Source organism: Salvelinus alpinus, chromosome 11 (genome assembly GCF_045679555.1).
Source record: "Salvelinus alpinus chromosome 11, SLU_Salpinus.1, whole genome shotgun sequence".
Lineage (NCBI taxonomy): Eukaryota > Metazoa > Chordata > Actinopteri > Salmoniformes > Salmonidae > Salvelinus > Salvelinus alpinus.
Genome location: NC_092096.1, coordinates 11282666 through 11302665, shown reverse-complemented (window position 1 = coordinate 11302665; position 20000 = coordinate 11282666). Strand labels below are relative to the sequence as shown.

Sequence of the window (20000 nt, the reverse complement as noted above, 5' to 3'; positions counted from 1 at the left end):
TCCCTGCATCCCTCCCTGTATCTCTCCCTGTATCTCTCCCTGTATCTCTCCCTGCATCTCTCCCTGTATCTCTCCCTGCATCTCTCCCTGTATCCCTCCCTGTATCTCTCCCTGTATCTCTCCCTGTATCTCTCCCTGTATCCCTCCCTCCCTGTATCTCTCCCTGTATCTCTCCCTGTATCTCTCCCTGCATCTCTCCCTGTATTTCTCCCTCCATCCCTCCCTGCATCTAGAAATCTTTAATTAAATGACGAGCCAGTTCAGAGGCTCCAAACAGCTGTAACTGTTGATGACTAGGCCTGCTGCAAGCCTCCTCTAGCTGTCAGCCACTAGAGGAGGCTTGCAGTAGAGTCCAGTAGACTACAGTAGAGTCCAGTAGACTACATTAGAGTCCAGTAGACTACAGTAGAGTCCAGTAGAGTCCAGTAGACTACAGTAGAGTCCAGTAGAGCACAGTAGAGTCCAGTAGACTACAGTAGACTACAGTAGAGCCCAGTAGAGTCCAGTAGAGTCCAGTAGAGCCCAGTAGAGCACAGTAGACTACAGTAGAGCCCAGTAAAGTCCAGTAGAGTCCAGTAGAGCACAGTAGAGCACAGTAGACTACAGTAGAGCCAAGTAGATTACAGTAGAGCCCAGTAGAGCACAGTAAACTACAGTAGAGCCCAGTAGAGTCCAGTAGAGTCCAGTAGAGTCCAGTAGAGCACAGTAGAGCACAGTAGACTACAGTAGAGCCAAGTAGATTACAGTAGAGCCCAGTAGAGTACAGTAGAGCCCAGTAGAGTCCAGTAGAGCCCAGTAGAGTCCAGTAGAGCACAGTAGACTACAGTAGAGTCCAGTAGAGTCCAGTAGAGTCCAGTAGAGTCCAGTAGAGCACAGTAGACTACAGTAGAGCCCAGTAGAGTCCAGTAGAGCACAGTAGAGTCCAGTAGAGTCCAGTATAGCCCAGTAGAGTCCAGTAGAGCACAGTAGAGTCCAGTAGAGTCCAGTAGAGCACAGTAGAGCACAGTAGAGCACAGTAGACTACAGTAGAGCACAGTAGAGTCCAGTAGAGCACAGTAGAGCACAGTAGAGTCCAGTAGAGCACAGTAAAGTCCAGTAGAGTCCAGTAGAGCCCAGTAGAGCCCAGTAGAGCCCAGTAGAGCCCAGTAGAGTCCAGTAGAGTCCAGTAGAGCCCAGTAGAGCCCAGTAGAGTCCAGTAGAGCCCAGTAGAGTCCAGTAGAGCACAGTAGAGCCCAGTAGAGCCCAGTAGAGCACAGTAGATCCCAGTAGAGTCCAGTAGAGCACAGTAGAGCCCAGTAGAGTCCAGTAGAGCACAGTAGAGCACAGTGGAGTACAGTAGAGCAGATTATAGTAGAGCACAAAAGAGTCCAGTACCTGCCACGTCAAACTCTATCTCCAGCGAGACCTTGCTGGTGATGCTGGAGTCTCTCAGTAGCTGATTGGTCTCTTCCAAGGTGCTGTCCTCTGTAGGGATCCCGTTTATAGACAGGATACGGTCACCTATCTGCAAAATCCCGCACCTGCAAAGTACACACACATGACGTCACAGTCCTACCATGCTGTAACGAAAGCTAATGCACCACCCTTTGGGTGTGAGGTAATAAATTAATCTGAATCTGAATGTGAATAATTAGTGTCCTCTGTACATGAATAGCTAGTGTCTGGATTAATTTACTCTACCAGCATTGGACATGGTAGGGAAAGACAGATTCCACATCAATTCTATCTACACTAACCAACACACACACACACACACGCACGCACGCACGCACACAAACACACACACGTGTGGTCAGAAAGTGTTTTATATCGCCCTCAATTAAACTACCACCGCTTGTAACGACCTATTGGCTACTTCCTGTGATGATTGCTTGCTACAGCTTCCTCCATAAATCCCCCGTCCATCACGCTGCCTTCATCTGGATGCCGGCGGGAGGATAGTCAAGCCATTCCATGTAAGTGTTCTAGGTTTCAATCATCTCGTTGGCATTTTACACTGACAGATTCATTTCCTGATTACATTTGTTTTTTATAGTTGCGAACTCTCGACACGTTACCACAGTTGATCGCTACAGGAGACCAACTGTGGTAACTTTTTAAGTTGTATTTTTTTTTGAAGTCACTAACCAGGTTTCCATCCAACCTTTTTATGCGAGTAAATTATATGTCGGATAATAAATAAAATCACAACGGGCCCGATGGGAACAGAACATTTGTTGGTACATTTTCCAAATGTCAACGAAACAAAACACGCTAGATAAGGTGGGATCTTTTTTGTGTTGGTAAAATTAATGATGTGTGAAATGGCGGTGGAAACAGCTTTATGGTCAAATATTAATATACTGACCCTCCTATCGAAGTTGACTTGGAGTCACACAATGATTTGTTGTGTGGTCGTCCCACTACGACTCAGGAAACCGTTCAGTTTATTAGACTACAGATTAAATAATGATTTGTTGTGTGGTCGTCCCACTACGACTCAGGAAACCGTGCAGTTTATTAGACTACAGATTAAATAATGATTTGGTTTGTGGCCGTCGTCGAACCAATCAGTATTACTCTAGTGACATGGCTCTATACGTGTGTCAGTTTCTGCCTAAACAAACTGAACAAAACAAGAGCTGGGCAGCCAACCAATCAACTGGGGTTACTTTTTCATCTGCATTCTTTGATGAACAAAGAAAGAGAGTCAGATCTCAGAAGAACCCATCAAGTGGATTAGAAATTAACCTGTTATTAACTGCAGGTCTAGAATCAGATTACGACAGAAGAGCTGTTATTAAATGCAGGTCTGGAATCAGATTACGACAGAAGAGCTGTTATTAACTGCAGGTCTAGAATCAGATTACGATAGAAGAGCTGTTATTAACTGCAGGTCTAGAATCAGATTACGATAGAAGATATGTTATTAACTGCAGGTCTAGAATCAGATTAAGATAGAAGAGCTGTTATTAACTGCAGGTCTAGAATCAGATTAAGATAGAAGAGCTGTTATTAACTGCAGGTCTAGAATCAGATTAAGATAGAAGAGCTGTTATTTACTGGGCTGCAGGTCTGGAATCAGATTAAGATAGAAGAGCTGTTATTAACTGCAGGTCTGGAATCAGATTACGATAGAAGAGCTGTTATTAACTGCAGGTCTAGAATCAGATTAAGATAGAAGAGCTGTTATTAACTGCAGGTCTGGAATCAGATTACGATAGAAGAGCTGTTATTAACTGCAGGTCTGGAATCAGATTACGATAGAAGAGCTGTTATTAACTGCAGGTCTGGAATCAGATTAAGATAGAAGAGCTGTTATTAACTGCAGGTCTAGAATCAGATTACGATAGAAGATATGTTATTAACTGCAGGTCTAGAATCAGATTAAGATAGAAGAGCTGTTATTAACTGCAGGTCTGGAATCAGATTACGACAGAAGAGCTGTTATTAACTGCAGGTCTAGAATCAGATTACGATAGAAGAGCTGTTATTAACTGCAGGTCTAGAATCAGATTACGATAGAAGAGCTGTTATTAACTGGGCTGCAGGTCTAGAATCAGATTACGATAGAAGAGCTGTTATTAACTGCAGGTCTGGAATCAGATTACGATAGAAGAGCTGTTATTAACTGCAGGTCTAGAATCAGATTAAGATAGAAGAGCTGTTATTAACTGCAGGTCTAGAATCAGATTAAGATAGAAGAGCTGTTATTAACTGCAGGTCTGGAATCAGATTAAGATAGAAGAGCTGTTATTAACTGCAGGTCTAGAATCAGATTACGATAGAAGATATGTTATTAACTGCAGGTCTAGAATCAGATTAAGATAGAAGAGCTGTTATTAACTGCAGGTCTGGAATCAGATTACGACAGAAGAGCTGTTATTAACTGCAGGTCTAGAATCAGATTACGATAGAAGAGCTGTTATTAACTGCAGGTCTAGAATCAGATTACGATAGAAGATATGTTATTAACTGCAGGTCTAGAATCAGATTAAGATAGAAGAGCTGTTATTAACTGCAGGTCTAGAATCAGATTAAGATAGAAGAGCTGTTATTAACTGCAGGTCTAGAATCAGATTAAGATAGAAGAGCTGTTATTAACTGGGCTGCAGGTCTAGAATCAGATTAAGATAGAAGAGCTGTTATTAACTGCAGGTCTAGAATCAGATTAAGATAGAAGAGCTGTTATTAACTGCAGGTCTAGAATCAGATTAAGATAGAAGAGCTGTTATTAACTGGGCTGCAGGTCTAGAATCAGATTAAGATAGAAGAGCTGTTATTTACTGGGCTGCAGGTCTAGAATCAGATTAAGATAAAAGAGCTGTTATTAACTGGGCTGCAGGTCTAGAATCAGATTAAGATAGAAAAGCTGTTATTAACTGCAGGTCTAGAATCAGATTAAGATAGAAGAGCTGTTATTAACTGGGCTGCAGGTCTAGAATCAGATAACTGGGCTGCAGGTTTAGGCTGTAACACAACAAAATGTGGAATAAATCAAGGGGTGTGAATACTTTCTGAAGGGACTGCTAATGATTGTGATATCTGACTGAAACGTGTCTAATCTCCAAACACCCACAGTGAGTGGGAGTATACCACAGAATGAACTAGAACATCTAGGCATCTCTATGGAGTATACCACAGAATGAAACAGAACATCTAGGCATCTCTATGGAGTATACCACAGAATGAAACAGAACATCTAGGCATCTCTATGGAGTATACCACAGAATGAAACAGAACATCTAGGCATCTCTATGGAGTATACCACAGAATGAAACAGAACATCTAGGCATCTCTATGGAGTATACCACAGAATGAACTAGAACATCTAGGCATCTCTATGGAGTATACCACAGAATGAACTAGAACATCTAGGCATCTCTATGGAGTATACCACAGAATGAAACAGAACATCTAGGCATCTCTATGGAGTATACCACAGAATGAAACAGAACATCTAGGCATCTCTATGGAGTATACCACAGAATGAAACAGAACATCTAGGCATCTCTATGGAGTATACCACAGAATGAAACAGAACATCTAGGCATCTCTATGGAGTATACCACAGAATGAAACAGAACATCTAGGCATCTCTATGGAGTGTACCACAGAATGAAACAGAACATCTAGGCATCTCTATGGAGTATACCACAGAATGAACTAGAACATCTAGGCATCTCTATGGAGTATACCACAGAATGAAACAGAACATCTAGGCATCTCTATGGAGTATACCACAGAATGAAACAGAACATCTAGGCATCTCTATGGAGTATACCACAGGATGAAATATAACATCTAGGCATCTCTATGGAGTATACCACAGAATGAAACAGAACATCTAGACATCTCTATGGAGTATACCATGTCATTTCAGATGCATTCTACGCCAGACAATCAGCCATATTAAATGAGTATGGAATGGTACAAATTCAACTCATATTCTACAAGTAAACCTACTCCCTCCGGCTGTAGAGCTACAGTAGTGGGTAATGTGTCATATCATCAGTATATAGTAGAGATAGTGGAGGAGATACGGGAACAAGATAACCTACTCCCTCTGGCTGTAGAGCTACAGTAGTGGGTAATGTGTTATATCATCAGTATATAGTAGAGATAGTGGAGGAGATACGGGAACAAGATAACCTACTCCCTCTGGCTGTAGAGCTACAGTAGTGGGTAATGTGTTATATCATCAGTATATAGTAGAGATAGTGGAGGAGATAAGGGAACAAGATGCTCCATCTAAAAGAAAACCTCTCTATATTCTACTGATCCTATTACCTCACTGTCTCTCTGTAGGAAAGGTTTAAAGACAGGCTCTAGAAATGACATGTGATTGATTGACAGATGTATCCTACCTCTCTGCAGGACTGTCTGGGTCCAAATAGCCGATGAGCGGGGGTGAGGACAGGGTCTCTGTGGCAAACACCCCCCCCTGTAGCTGGATGCCAAACCCCATGATAGAGTCACTGACCAGAATCACCTCAGTTGTCTCAGTGTGAACAACCTGACCTGCTAGACCCAGGGTACTGCTAGCCAGAGACACTGTGGAGAGAGACAGAGAGAGACAGACAGACAGAGACAGACAGACAGAGACAGACACAGAGACAGACAGACAGAGACAGACAGAGAGAGAGAGACAGAGAGAGAGAGACAGAGAGAGAGACAGAGAGAGAGACAGAGAGAGAGACAGACAGACAGACAGACAGACAGACAGACAGACAGACAGACAGACAGACAGACAGACAGACAGACAGACAGACAGACAGACAGACAGACAGACAGACAGACAGACAGACAGACAGACAGACAGACAGACAGAGAGAGAGAGAGAGAGAGAGAGAGAGAGAAATCAAATTTTATTGGTCACATACACATGGTTAGCAGATGTTAATGCGAGTGTAGCGAAATGCTTGTGCTTCTAGTTCCGACAATGCAGTAATAACCAACGAGTAATCTAACCTAACAATTCCACAACTACTACCTTATACACACAAGTGTAAAGGGATAAAGAATATGTACATAAAGATACATGAATGAGTGATGGTACTGAACGGCATAGGCAAGATGCAGTAGATGGTATCGAGTACAGTATATACATATGAGATAAGTAATGTAGGGTATGTAAACAGAAAAGTGCATAGTTTAAAGTGGCTAGTGATACATTTTTTATCAATTTCCATTATTAAAGTGAGATGGAGTTGAGTCAGTATTTTGGCAGCATCACTCAATGTTAGTGGTGGCTGTTTAACAGTCTGATGGCCGAGAGAGAGAGAGAGAGAGAGAGAGAGAGAGAGAGAGAGAGAGAGAGAGAGAGAGAGAGAGTCCTCTGTGGACAACCTAATATGAACTTGGCAGTAGACACGCTCAAACACACACCATCCAGACTGACAGTGCCTTTTCCTTTCCAATTAGACCAGGCATATGGAGTAGGTACACCAAGCAGAAAATTAGTCCTGCCATGATGAAGCTTGACATTCAGCACACACACACACACACACACACACACACACACACACACACACACACACACACACACACACACACACACACACACACACACACACACACACACACACACACACACACACACACACACACACACACACACACACACACACACACACACACACACACACACACACACACACACACACACACACACACACACACACACACACACACACACACACACACACACACACACACACACACACACACACACACCCACACACACACCCACCCACCCACGTCGAAAGCGTTGCATTGACTAACACACATTACGTCTCCATCAATCTCAGCGCTACAGCAAATAAGACTCCTCCCTGGATATACAAGAACAATACCTTACGATCCAGCAGACCGACGCTACATTCCCTCTCACGGGTCAGACACGTCCGCACACGACCACAACGAGGAACTGTTGATATATACACTCTGTGAGAAAAGGGTTCTTCGGCTGTCCCCATAGGAGAAACCTCTTTCGGTTCCAGGTAGAACTCTTTTGGGTTCCGTATAGAACCCACTTTGTAAAAGGTTCTACATGGAACTCAAGAGGGTTCTACCTGGAACCAAAAAGGGTTCTTCAAAGGGTTCTCCTATGGAGACAGCCGAAGAACTGTAGATAACACCTGTTTACTAAGAGTGGATCTAATGTTAGTGGAGGAGGGACATTAACACCTGTTTACTAAGAGTGGATCTAATGTTAGTGGAGGAGGGACATTAACACCTGTTTACTAAGAGTGGATCTAATGTTAGTGGAGGAGGGACATTAACACCTGTTTACTAAGAGTGGATCTAATGTTAGTGGAGGAGGGACATTAACACCTGTTTACTAAGAGTGGATCTAATGTTAGTGGAGGAGGGACATTACCCCCTACAACTTGCGTCTGATACTACATGGGTTTACTGAGTGGACTAGAGATCAGATGAGAGAGGCCTTCTGGACTGACCAATAGGATTCAGACATGCTCAGTTATTGACCAATAGGACTCACCCCCTCTCTGAACCGACCAATGGAACTCAACGCCTGAACACATAAAGATTACGGCAAAGTGTTGAGGTGTCTGATCTCTACAACTACCTACAGAGAGATACCATGTCTTCTATCATGACCACACCAGACTACCTACAGAGAGATACCATGTCTTCTAGCATGGCCACACCAGACTACCTACAGAGAGATATCATGTCTTCTATCATGACCACACCAGACTACCTACAGAGAGATACCATGTCTTCTAGCATGGCCACACCAGACTACCTACAGAGAGATACCATGTCTTCTAGCATGGCCACACCAGACTACCTACAGAGAGATACCATGTCTTCTAGCATGACCACACCAGACTACCTACAGAGAGATACCATGTCTTCTAGCATGACCACACCAGACTACCTACAGAGAGATACCATGTCTTCTAGCATGGCCACACCAGACTACCTACAGAGAGATACCATGTCTTCTAGCATGGCCACACCAGACTACCTACAGAGAGATACCATGTCTTCTAGCATGGCCACACCAGACTACCTACAGAGAGATATCATGTCTTCTAGCATGGCCACACCAGACTACCTACAGAGAGATATCATGTCTTCTAGCATGGCCACACCAGACTACCTACAGAGAGATATCATGTCTTCTAGCATGGCCACACCAGACTACCTACAGAGAGATATCATGTCTTCTAGCATGGCCACACCAGACTACCTACAGAGAGATACCATGTCTTCTAGCATGACCACACCAGACTACCTACAGAGAGATATCATGTCTTCTAGCATGGCCACACCAGACTACCTACAGAGAGATATCATGTCTTCTAGCATGGCCACACCAGACTACCTACAGAGAGATATCATGTCTTCTAGCATGGCCACACCAGACTACCTACAGAGAGATATCATGTCTTCTAGCATGGCCACACCAGACTACCTACAGAGAGATACCATGTCTTCTAGCATGACCACACCAGACTACCTACAGAGAGATACCATGTCTTCTAGCATGACCACACCAGACTACCTACAGAGAGATATCATGTCTTCTAGCATGGCCACACCAGACTACCTACAGAGAGATACCATGTCTTCTAGCATGACCACACCAGACTACCTACAGAGAGATACCATGTCTTCTAGCATGACCACACCAGACTACCTACAGAGAGATACCATGTCTTCTAGCATGACCACACCAGACTACCTACAGAGAGATACCATGTCTTCTAGCATGACCACACCAGACTACCTACAGAGAGATATCATGTCTTCTAGCATGACCACACCAGACTACCTACAGAGAGATATCATGTCTTCTAGCATGACCACACCAGACTACCTACAGAGAGATACCATGTCTTCTACATGACCACACCAGACTACCTACAGAGAGATATCATGTCTTCTAGCATGACCACACCAGACTACCTACAGAGAGATACCATGTCTTCTAGCATGACCACACCAGACTACCTACAGAGAGATATCATGTCTTCTACATGACCACACCAGACTACCTACAGAGAGATATCATGTCTTCTAGCATGACCACACCAGACTACCTACAGAGAGATACCATGTCATGGGCTATGCAGGCGAACCGGGGACACCACCTGTAAGGCTGGTGCCATGTACGCCGGCCCGAGGAGACGTACTGGAGACCAGATACGTTGGGCCGGCTTCATGGCACTCGGCTCGATGCCCAACCTAGCCCTCCCAGTGCGGCAAGGTGGAATAGCCCGCACTGGGCTAAGCACGCGTACTGGGGACACCGTGCGCTTTACCGCATAACACGGTGTCTGACCAGTACGACGCCCTCTTACTCCACGGCAAGCCCGGGGAGTTGGCTCAGGTATCCAACCTGGCTTCGCCACACTCCCCTTTAGCCCCCCCCCAATAAATTTTTGGGTGAGCCTCTCGGGCTTCCAGCCTCTCCTACGTGCTGCCTCCTCATACCAGCGCTCCTGGGCTGTGGCTGCCTTCTTCTCCTCCCGAGAACGGCGATTCTCTCCAACCCTTCCCCAGGGTCCTTTTCCGTCCATGATCTCCCAAGACCATTCCTCCTGTGTCCAGTGCTTTAGTTCCTTTTCTCCTTCCTCAATCCGCTTGGTCCTGTTGTGGTGGGTGTTTCTGTAAAGGCAGTCATTGTTGTTCTCCCCCTTAGACGAGGAGGAGCATGGATAGGACCAAGATGCGGATTGAGGGAAATAAGCCATCTTTTAATGAAAACAGCAAACAAGACACTACAAAACTACAAAACAACAAACGTGACTAACCTTCAACCGTCCTGTGTGGCCCAAACACTGACACAGGAACAAACACCCACAAAACCCCAGTGAAACTCTGGCTGCCTTAGTATGACTCTCAATTAGAAACAAACGATACACACCTGTCTCTAATTGAGAATCACACCAGGCCGAACACAAAACCCAACCTAGAAATACAAAACATAGACTACCCACCCAACACTCACGCCCTGACCAATAAACACATACAAAACAAGAGAAAACAGGTCAGGAACGTGACAACTACCTACAGAGAGATACCATGTCTTCTACATGACCACACCAGACTACCTACAGAGAGATATCATGACCACACCAGACTACCTACAGAGAGATACCATGTCTTCTATCATGACCACACCAGACTACCTACAGAGAGATACCATGTCTTCTATCATGACCACACCAGACTACCTACAGAGAGATACCATGTCTTCTACATGACCACACCAGACTACCTACAGAGAGATATCATGACCACACCAGACTACCTACAGAGAGATACCATGTCTTCTAGCATGACCACACCAGACTACCTACAGAGAGATACCATGGCTTCTAGCATGACCACACCAGACTACCTACAGAGAGATATCATGGCTTCTACATGAACACACCAGACTACCTACAGAGAGATATCATGTCTTCTAGCATGACCACACCAGACTACCTACAGAGAGATACCATGTCTTCTAGCATGACCACACCAGACTACCTACAGAGAGATATCATGTCTTCTAGCATGACCACACCAGACTACCTACAGAGAGATACCATGTCTTCTACATGACCACACCAGACTACCTACAGAGAGATATCATGTCTTCTACATGACCACACCAGACTACCTACAGAGAGATACCATGTCTTCTATCATGACCACACCAGACTACCTACAGAGATATACCATGTCTTCTATCATGACCACACCAGACTACCTACAGAGAGATACCATGTCTTCTACATGACCACACCAGACTACCTACAGAGAGATACCATGTCTTCTATCATGACCACACCAGACTACCTACAGAGATATACCATGTCTTCTATCATGACCACACCAGACTACCTACAGAGAGATACCATGTCTTCTACATGACCACACCAGACTACCTACAGAGAGATACCATGTCTTCTATCATGACCACACCAGACTACCTACAGAGAGATACCATGTCTTCTACATGACCACACCAGACTACCTACAGAGAGATACCATGTCTTCTAGCATGACCACACCAGACTACCTACAGAGAGATACCATGTCTTCTACATGACCACACCAGACTACCTACAGAGAGATACCATGTCTTCTACATGACCACACCAGACTACCTACAGAGAGATACCATGTCTTCTACATGACCACACCAGACTACCTACAGAGAGATACCATGTCTTCTACATGACCACACCAGACTACCTACAGAGAGATACCATGTCTTCTATCATGACCACACCAGACTACCTACAGAGAGATACCATGTCTTCTATCATGACCACACCAGACTACCTACAGAGAGATACCATGTCTTCTAGCATGACCACACCAGATAAGATGTTATAAAGTTATTCATAAAATGTGTGGTGCGAGCCCTGAATGCCGATTGGCTGACAGCTGTGGTATATCAGACCGTATATCAGACCGTGTTGCGTCATAGTCCTTAGCCGAGGTATATTGGCCAGACACCACAAACCCCAGAGGTGCCGTATTGCTGAAATAACATCTTATCTTTGATTCATTTCAGCTCTGTGTCCCAAATGGCACCCTATTCCCTATATGGTGCACTACTTTATACCAGAGCCCTATTCCCTATATGGTGCACTACTTTAGACCAGAGCTCTATTCCCTATATAGTGCACTACTGTAGACCAGAGCCCTATTCCCTATATAGTGCACTACTGTTGACCAGGGCCCTATTCCCTATATAGTGCACTACTGTTGACCAGGGCCCTATTCCCTATATAGTGCACTACTGTTGACCAGGGCCCTATATAGTGCACTACTGTTGACCAGGGCCCTATTCCCTATATAGTGCACTACTGTTGACCAGGGCCCTATATAGTGCACTACTGTTGACCAGGGCCCTATTCCCTATATAGTGCACTAATGTTGTCCAGGGCCCCCTATTCCCTATATAGTGCACTACTGTTGACCAGGGCCCTATTCCCTATATAGTGCACTACTGTTGACCAGAGCCCTATTCCCTATATAGTGCACTACTGTTGACCAGAGCCCTATTCCCTATTATAGTGCACTACTGTTGACCAGGGCCCTATTCCCTATATAGTGCACTACTGTAGACCAGGGCCCTATTCCCTATATAGTGCACTACTGTAGACCAGGGCCCTATTCCCTATATAGTGCACTACTGTTGACCAGAGCCCTATTCCCTATATAGTGCACTACTGTTGACCAGAGCCCTATTCCCTATATAGTGCACTACTGTTGACCAGGGCCCTATTCCCTATATAGTGCACTACTGTTGACCAGGGTCCTATATAGTGCACTACTGTAGACCAGGGCCCTATTCCCTAATAGTGCACTACTGTTGACCAGGGCCCTATTCCCTATATAGTGCACTACTGTTGACCAGGGCCCATAGGCCTCTGTTATTGAGAGGTAATAAGGTGCCATCTAGGATGCATCCAAGGTCATTGTAGGAATATTTGAATGACTTTGTGAGATTATTCAGATTAAACATAATTAGGGATCATTGATTAGGATTAATTAGCTTTTTCATCATAACAATACTTGAGATAATTGAGGTGAAAATGAGCGGCTAATTATGATATAATTAAGTCATAACAGAGTGGACGGAGAAAAATATTTAGTTTTCAGGTCGACACGTTTTATCGAACAGTCCGTGTACGGAGACTGTAAAACAGAGGACTTGGGTATTGGCTAGGAGTGTAGACCCTGTTTACCACTCAGTTGGGACCAGATTGTAAAACAGAGGACTTGGGTATTGGCTAGGAGTGTAGACCCTGTTTACCAATCAGTTGGGACCAGATTGTAAAACAGAGGACTTGGGTATTGACTAGGAGTGTAGACCCTGTTTACCAATCAGTTGGGATCAGAGTTAGATTGGATTAGAGATTAGAGAAACTTCACTATCCACTCAGGGGGAAATTAATTTGGTCATGTGCTTAACAAGACTGTCCTCTGTCTCTCTCTCTCTCTCTCTCTCCCTCTCTCTTTCTCTTTCTCTCTCTCTCTCTCTCTCTCTCTCTCTCTCTCTCTCTCTCTCTCCCTCTCTCTCTCTCTCTCTCCCTCTCTCTTTCTCTTTCTCTTTCTCTCTCTCTCTCTCTCTCTGTCTCTCTCTCTCTCTCCCACCAGTCTGCTGGTAATACGTTCTGCCGTAGAGAAGAATCCTATTTAATGTAAATATGAATGTATACATTAAAGGACATGATTGGCTCTGAAGGTCCTTGGCATCACGGTCCTTGGCGTCATGGCAACACTACACGGTTAACCCGCCTTGATGACGAGGCTGAGTCGGCGTGAGCCCCGGGTTGACTTACAAACTTCAAAGAGTTTTTAAAATCCTTCCCTCCTCCCCTTTTTTGTCCATTTCCTAATCCTCTTTTTTTTCAGATGAAGGTTGTTTTACTCCCCTGCTGCTCTGACGGAGAGGGATTATTTCTCCTCGTGGTGCTATCCGGGGGAGATAGCCCACCTACACGTCGTCTTGCTATAATGGCTTGGTTATTATGGTCTTGGATGACTCATGTGTACGGCCTTGTTAGAGAGCCAGACGGGAGGCTAGGTTCCAAATGGCACCCTAATCCCTACGTAGTGCACTACTTCTGACCAGAGCCTTACGTATGGGCCCTAATCCCTACGTAGTGCACTACTTCTGACCAGAGCCGTATGGGCCCTAATCCCTACGTAGTGCACTACTTCTGACCAGAGCCTTACGTATGGGCCCTAATCCCTTCTGACCAGAGCCTTACGTATGGGCCCTAATCCCTTCTGACCAGAGCCTTACGTATGGGCCCTAATCCCTTCTGACCAGAGCCTTACGTATGGGCCCTAGCCCCTACGTAGTGCACTACTGTATATAGTAAATATGGTGCGGTTAGGGGCGTAGCCCACTGCTTTCCTCCTTTAGGGGGAGGCTGGGGGGAGTAAGAAGACACTTTCACAGGGATTCATATCCAGCCTAGCAGAGGACAACCTACTGCCTGTTCGCACACACACACACACACACTCACACTCACACACACACACACACACACACACACACACACACACACACACACACACACACACACACACACACACCGAGGACAACCCACTGGCTGCTCGCTGGATCACTCTGGATTCACACTGTTGTTGAATTATCGTGCATAACGCAGCATATGAACAACCCCTGCAAAATGCTAACTACTAAGGAACATGTAAGGAAGAAACGTGTTAGCCTGAGTGATTGGGAACAACAGTAGCGCTAGCAGACATGCTAATGATTATAGCAACATCATGATACCTGTCGTGTGGATGGAATTGCTCAGTTAGTAACTGAATGCTGATGTTATGTCGTGATGTGTGGAGACAACAGCCAAGAGCGACTGCTGCCTCCTTCTCACCTGACCTCCCGTTCCCCCCCCCCTCCCGTTTCCTCCCCTCCTCCCATTTCCTCCCCTCTTCCCATCCTCCCGTTCCCCCCCCCCTCCCGTTTCCTCCCCTCCTCCCATTTCCTCCCCTCTTCCCATCCTCCCGTTTCCTCCCCTCCTCCCGTTTCCTCCCCTCCTCTGGTTTCCTCCCCTCTTCCCCTCCTCCCGTTTCCTCCCCTCCTCCCGTTTCCTCCCCTCTTCCCCTCCTCCCGTTTCCTCCCCTCCTCCCGTTTCCTCCCCTCCTCCCGTTTCCTCCCCTCCTCCCGTTTCCTCCCCTCTTCCCCTCCTCCCCTCTTCCCCTCGTCCCATTTCCTCCCCTCCTCCCGTTTCCTCCCCTCCTCCCCTTTCCTCACCTCCTCCCTCTGTCGTCCCCCACAGCAGAGGAAAGGTCGCCACATTGAAAACGATAAAGCTGTCTGCGGTGGTAAATTCTGCAGCTTCCGATGGGGCCATCCATCACCGAGAAGAGTATAACAGAATCTAGACGACCTGACTGGGGTGTATAACAGAATCTATACGACCTGACTGGGGTGTATAACAGAATCTATACGACCTGACTGGGGTGTATAACAGAATATATACGACCTGACTGGGGTGTATAACAGAATATATACGACCTGACTGGGGTGTATAACATAATATATAAGACCTGACTGGGGTGTATAACAGAATATATAAAACCTGACTGGGGTGTATAACAGAATATATAAGACCTGACTGGGGTGTATAACAGAATATATAAGACCTGACTGGGGTGTATAACAGAATATATAAGACCTGACTGGGGTGTATAACAGAATATATACGACCTGACTGGGGTGTATAACATAATATATAAGACCTGACTGGGGTGTATAACAGAATATATAAGACCTGACTGGGGAGTATAACAGAATATATAAGACCTGACTGGGGTGTATAACAGAATATATAAGACCTGACTGGGGTGTATAACAGAATATATAAGACCTGACTGGGGTGTATAACAGAATATATAAGACCTGCCTGGGGTGTATAACAGAATATATAAGACCTGACTGGGGTGTATAACAGAACATATAAGACCTGACTGGGGTGTATAACAGAATATATAAGACCTGACTGGGGTGTATAACAGAATATATAAGACCTGACTGGGGTGTATAACAGAATATATAAGACCTGACTGGGGTGTATAACAGAATATATAAGACCTGACTGGGGTGTATAACAGAATATATAAGACCTGACTGGGGTGTATAACAGAATATATAAGACCTGACTGGGGTGTATAACAGAATATATAAGACCTGACTGGGGTGTATAACAGAATATATAAAACCTGACTGGGATGTATAACAGAATATATAAGACCTGACTGGGGTGTATAACATAATCTAGACGACCTGACTGGGGTGTATAACAGAATATATAAGACCTGACTGGGGTGTATAACAGAATATATAAGACCTGACTGGGGTGTATAACAGAATATATAAGACCTGACTGGGGTGTATAACAGAATATATAAGACCTGACTGGGGTGTATAACAGAATATATAAGACCTGCCTGGGGTGTATAACAGAATATATAAGACCTGACTGGGGTGTATAACAGAACATATAAGACCTGACTGGGGTGTATAACAGAATATATAAGACCTGACTGGGGTGTATAACAGAATATATAAGACCTGACTGGGGAGTATAACAGAATATATAAGACCTGACTGGGGAGTATAACAGAATATATACGACCTGCCTGGGGGCTTGGGGGCTGAGGACGGTTAATATTTGGAGACGCAGTGTGTGATGATAGATTATAGAGCTACACAAACACAGGGGAGAGAGAGGAGAGACAGAGAGGGAGGGAGGGAGGGAGGGAGAGAGAGGGGGGGAGGTAGGGGGGGGAGGGGGGAGGGGGAGGGAGGGCGAGAGAGAGAGAGAGATCCCAGGTAAATAGGGATTAAGGAACATATCACTGAGTGTGCCAATGGGGAGAAGGCAGGGGGATAATGTAAAGATCTCTCTCCTTGACTCGAGGATAATGTAGTCATCGGGATAAAGTGTGTTTCTCCAGTTGTCCTCCTCAGTTGCTATCTCTCTGTGGCTGTGTGACATCGGCTGCCACTCTGACTGTCCCCGACTCTGTACCCTTTACCTCTGGTCTGTCGCTGGCTGCCTCTCTGACTGTCCCCGACTCTGTACCCTTTACCTCTGGTCTGTCGCTGGCTGCCTCTCTGACTGTCCCCGACTCTGTACCCTTTACCTCTGGTCTGTCGCTGGCTGCCTCTCTGACTGTCCCCGACTCTGTACCCTTTACCTCTGGTCTGTCGCTGGCTGCCTCTCTGACTGTCCCCGACTCTGTACCCTTTACCTCTGGTCTGTCACTGGCTGCCTCTCTGACTGTCCCCGACTCTATACCCTTTACCTCTGGTCTGTCACTGGCTGCCTCTCTGACTGTCCCCGACTCTGTACCCTTTACCTCTGGTCTGTCACTGGCTGGCTCTCTGACTGTCCCCGACTCTGTACCCTTTACCTCTGGTCTGTCGCTGGCTGCCTCTCTGACTGTCCCCGACTCTGTATCCTTTACCTCTGGTCTGTCACTGGCTGCCTCTCTGACTGTCCCCGACTCTGTACCCTTTACCTCTGGTCTGTCGCTGGCTGGCTCTCTGACTGTCCCCGACTCTGTACCATTTACCTCTGGTCTGTCGCTGGCTGCCTCTCTGACTGTCCCCGACTCTGTACCCTTAACCTCTGGTCTGTCACTGGCTGGCTCTCTGACTGTCCCCGACTCTGTACCCTTTACCTCTGGTCTGTCGCTGGCTGCCTCTCTGACTGTCCCCGACTCTGTACCCTTTACCTCTGGTCTGTCGCTGGCTGGCTCTCTGACTGTCCCCGACTCTGTACCATTTACCTCTGGTCTGTCGCTGGCTGCCTCTCTGACTGTCCCCGACTCTGTACCCTTAACCTCTGGTCTGTCACTGGCTGGCTCTCTGACTGTCCCCGACTCTGTACCCTTTACCTCTGGTCTGTCACTGGCTGCCTCTCTGACTGTCCCCGACTCTGTACCCTTTACCTCTGGTCTGTCGCTGGCTGCCTCTCTGACTGTCCCCGACTCTGTACCCTTTACCTCTGGTCTGTCGCTGGCTGCCTCTCTGACTGTCCCCGACTCTGTATCCTTTACCTCTGGTCTGTCGCTGGCTGGCTGACTGGCTGTTTGACTGACTGACTAGCTGATTGGCCGGCTGACCGGCTGGTTGATTGACTGACTGACTAGCTGATTGACCAGTTGACTAACTGGTTGACTGACTGACTGACTAGCTGATTGACCAGCTGACTGGCTGTTTGACTGACTGACTAGCTGATTGGCCAGCTGACTGGCTGGTTGGCTGACTGACTAGCTGACATGGCTGGTTGACTGACTGACTGATTAGCTGATTGGCCAGCTGACATGGCTGGTTGACTGACTAACTAGCTGATTGGCCGGCTGACATGGCTGGTTGACTGACTAACTAGCTGATTGGCCAGCTGACATGGCTGGTTGACTGACTAACTAGCTGATTGGCCAGCTGACATGGCTGGTTGACTGACTAACTAGCTGATTGGCCGGCTGACATGGCTGGTTGACTAACTGACTAGCTGATTGGCCGACCAGTTGACTGACTAACTAGCTGATTGGCCACGGTGTCAGGTCATCAGGACATGTCAAACCAGCCCCCCCCCCCCTCTCTCTCTTTGAAAGGCAGCAGAGGAGGATAGTGTGTGATGGGGGGAGTATAGGAAGTTAAACTGTCCATCTAGAATCTCTGTTTATTCCTGTGAGCTGGTGACAGTGATGGGACCCCTTTGGGACATGCCACAAAGCCCTCGTTCCCTGTCCTCCCCCGTCTACCCTTCCACATCAGGAAGACTGTCACTCACAGCACTTTGAAACCAGTGACTCAGCAGTCTCTGTATCTCTATGGAACTGGGGTGTGTGTGTGTGTGTGTGTGTGTGTGTGTGTGTGTGTGTGTGTGTGTGTGTGTGTGTGTGTGTGTGTGTGTGTGTGTGTGTGTGTGTGTGTGTGTGTGTGTGTGTGTGTGTGTGTGTGTGTGTGTGTGTGTGTGTGTGTGTATATGTGCGTGTGTGTGTGTGCATGTGTGTGTCTGCATTGGAGCCGTGGCGAAGGTTCAGGTTGCCATGACAATGAGTGACTGACGACGTCACCTTGCCGATGCGACCAGCGAGCTGAGCTCAGGTCCCTGGAGAGGTCGTAGGTTGCAGAGCGGCTGGCAGCAAGACATGACAGAGCAGGTCACAGACCAGTGACTATGACTGCGATGCTCACTGGTCTGTGAGGACCAACCAACCACTGTAGACATAATCCCTGGTCTGTGAGGACCAACCAACCACTGTAGACATAATCCCTGGTCTGTGAGGACCAACCAACCACTGTAGATAGAATCCCTGGTCTGTGAGGACCAACCACTGTATATAGAGAAGGACAACATGAGACTAGAGAAGGACAACATGAGACTAGAGAAGGACAACATGAGACTAGAGAAGGACAGCATGAGACTAGAGAAGGACAGCATGAGACTAGAGAAGGACAGCATGAGACTAGAGAAGGACAGCATGAGACTAGAGAAGGACAACATGAGACTAGAGAAGGACAACATGAGACTAGAGAAGGTCAACATGAGACTAGATAAGTACAACATGAGACTAGAGAAGGACAACATGAGACTAGAGAAGGACAACATGAGACTAGAGAAAGACAACATGAGACTAGAGAAGAACTGCATGAGACAAAAGAAAGACAACATGAGCCTAGAGAAGGACAACATGAGACTAGAGAAGGACAACATGAGACTAGAGAAGGACAACCTGAGACTAGAGAAGAACAACATGAGACTAGAGAAGGACAACGTGAGACTAGAGAAGGACAACCTGAGACTAGAGAAGGACAACATGCGACTAGAGAAGGACAACATGCGACTAGAGAAGGACAACATGAGATTAGAGAAGAACAACATGAGACTAGAGAAGGACAACATGAGACTAGAGAAGGACAACATGAGACTAGAGAAGAACAACATGAGACTAGAGAAGGAAAACATGAGACTAGAGAAGGAAAACAT

At 46.2% G+C, this 20000-nt stretch overlaps 1 protein-coding gene across 2 annotated transcripts in view; it reads right to left on the bottom strand.

Moving 5' to 3' along the window:
* The window catches only part of grip1 (glutamate receptor interacting protein 1), a 421581-nt gene that overhangs the window by 123572 nt on the left and 278009 nt on the right, over positions 1 to 20000 (bottom strand). For both annotated transcript variants that reach the window (XM_071331724.1, XM_071331723.1), the window contains 2 exons: positions 5847 to 6033; positions 1375 to 1520 (listed from right to left, as the gene is read on the bottom strand). In XM_071331724.1, coding sequence (XP_071187825.1) covers positions 1375 to 1520; positions 5847 to 6033 — 333 coding nt within the window. The remainder of the gene's footprint in view (positions 1 to 1374; positions 1521 to 5846; positions 6034 to 20000) is intronic.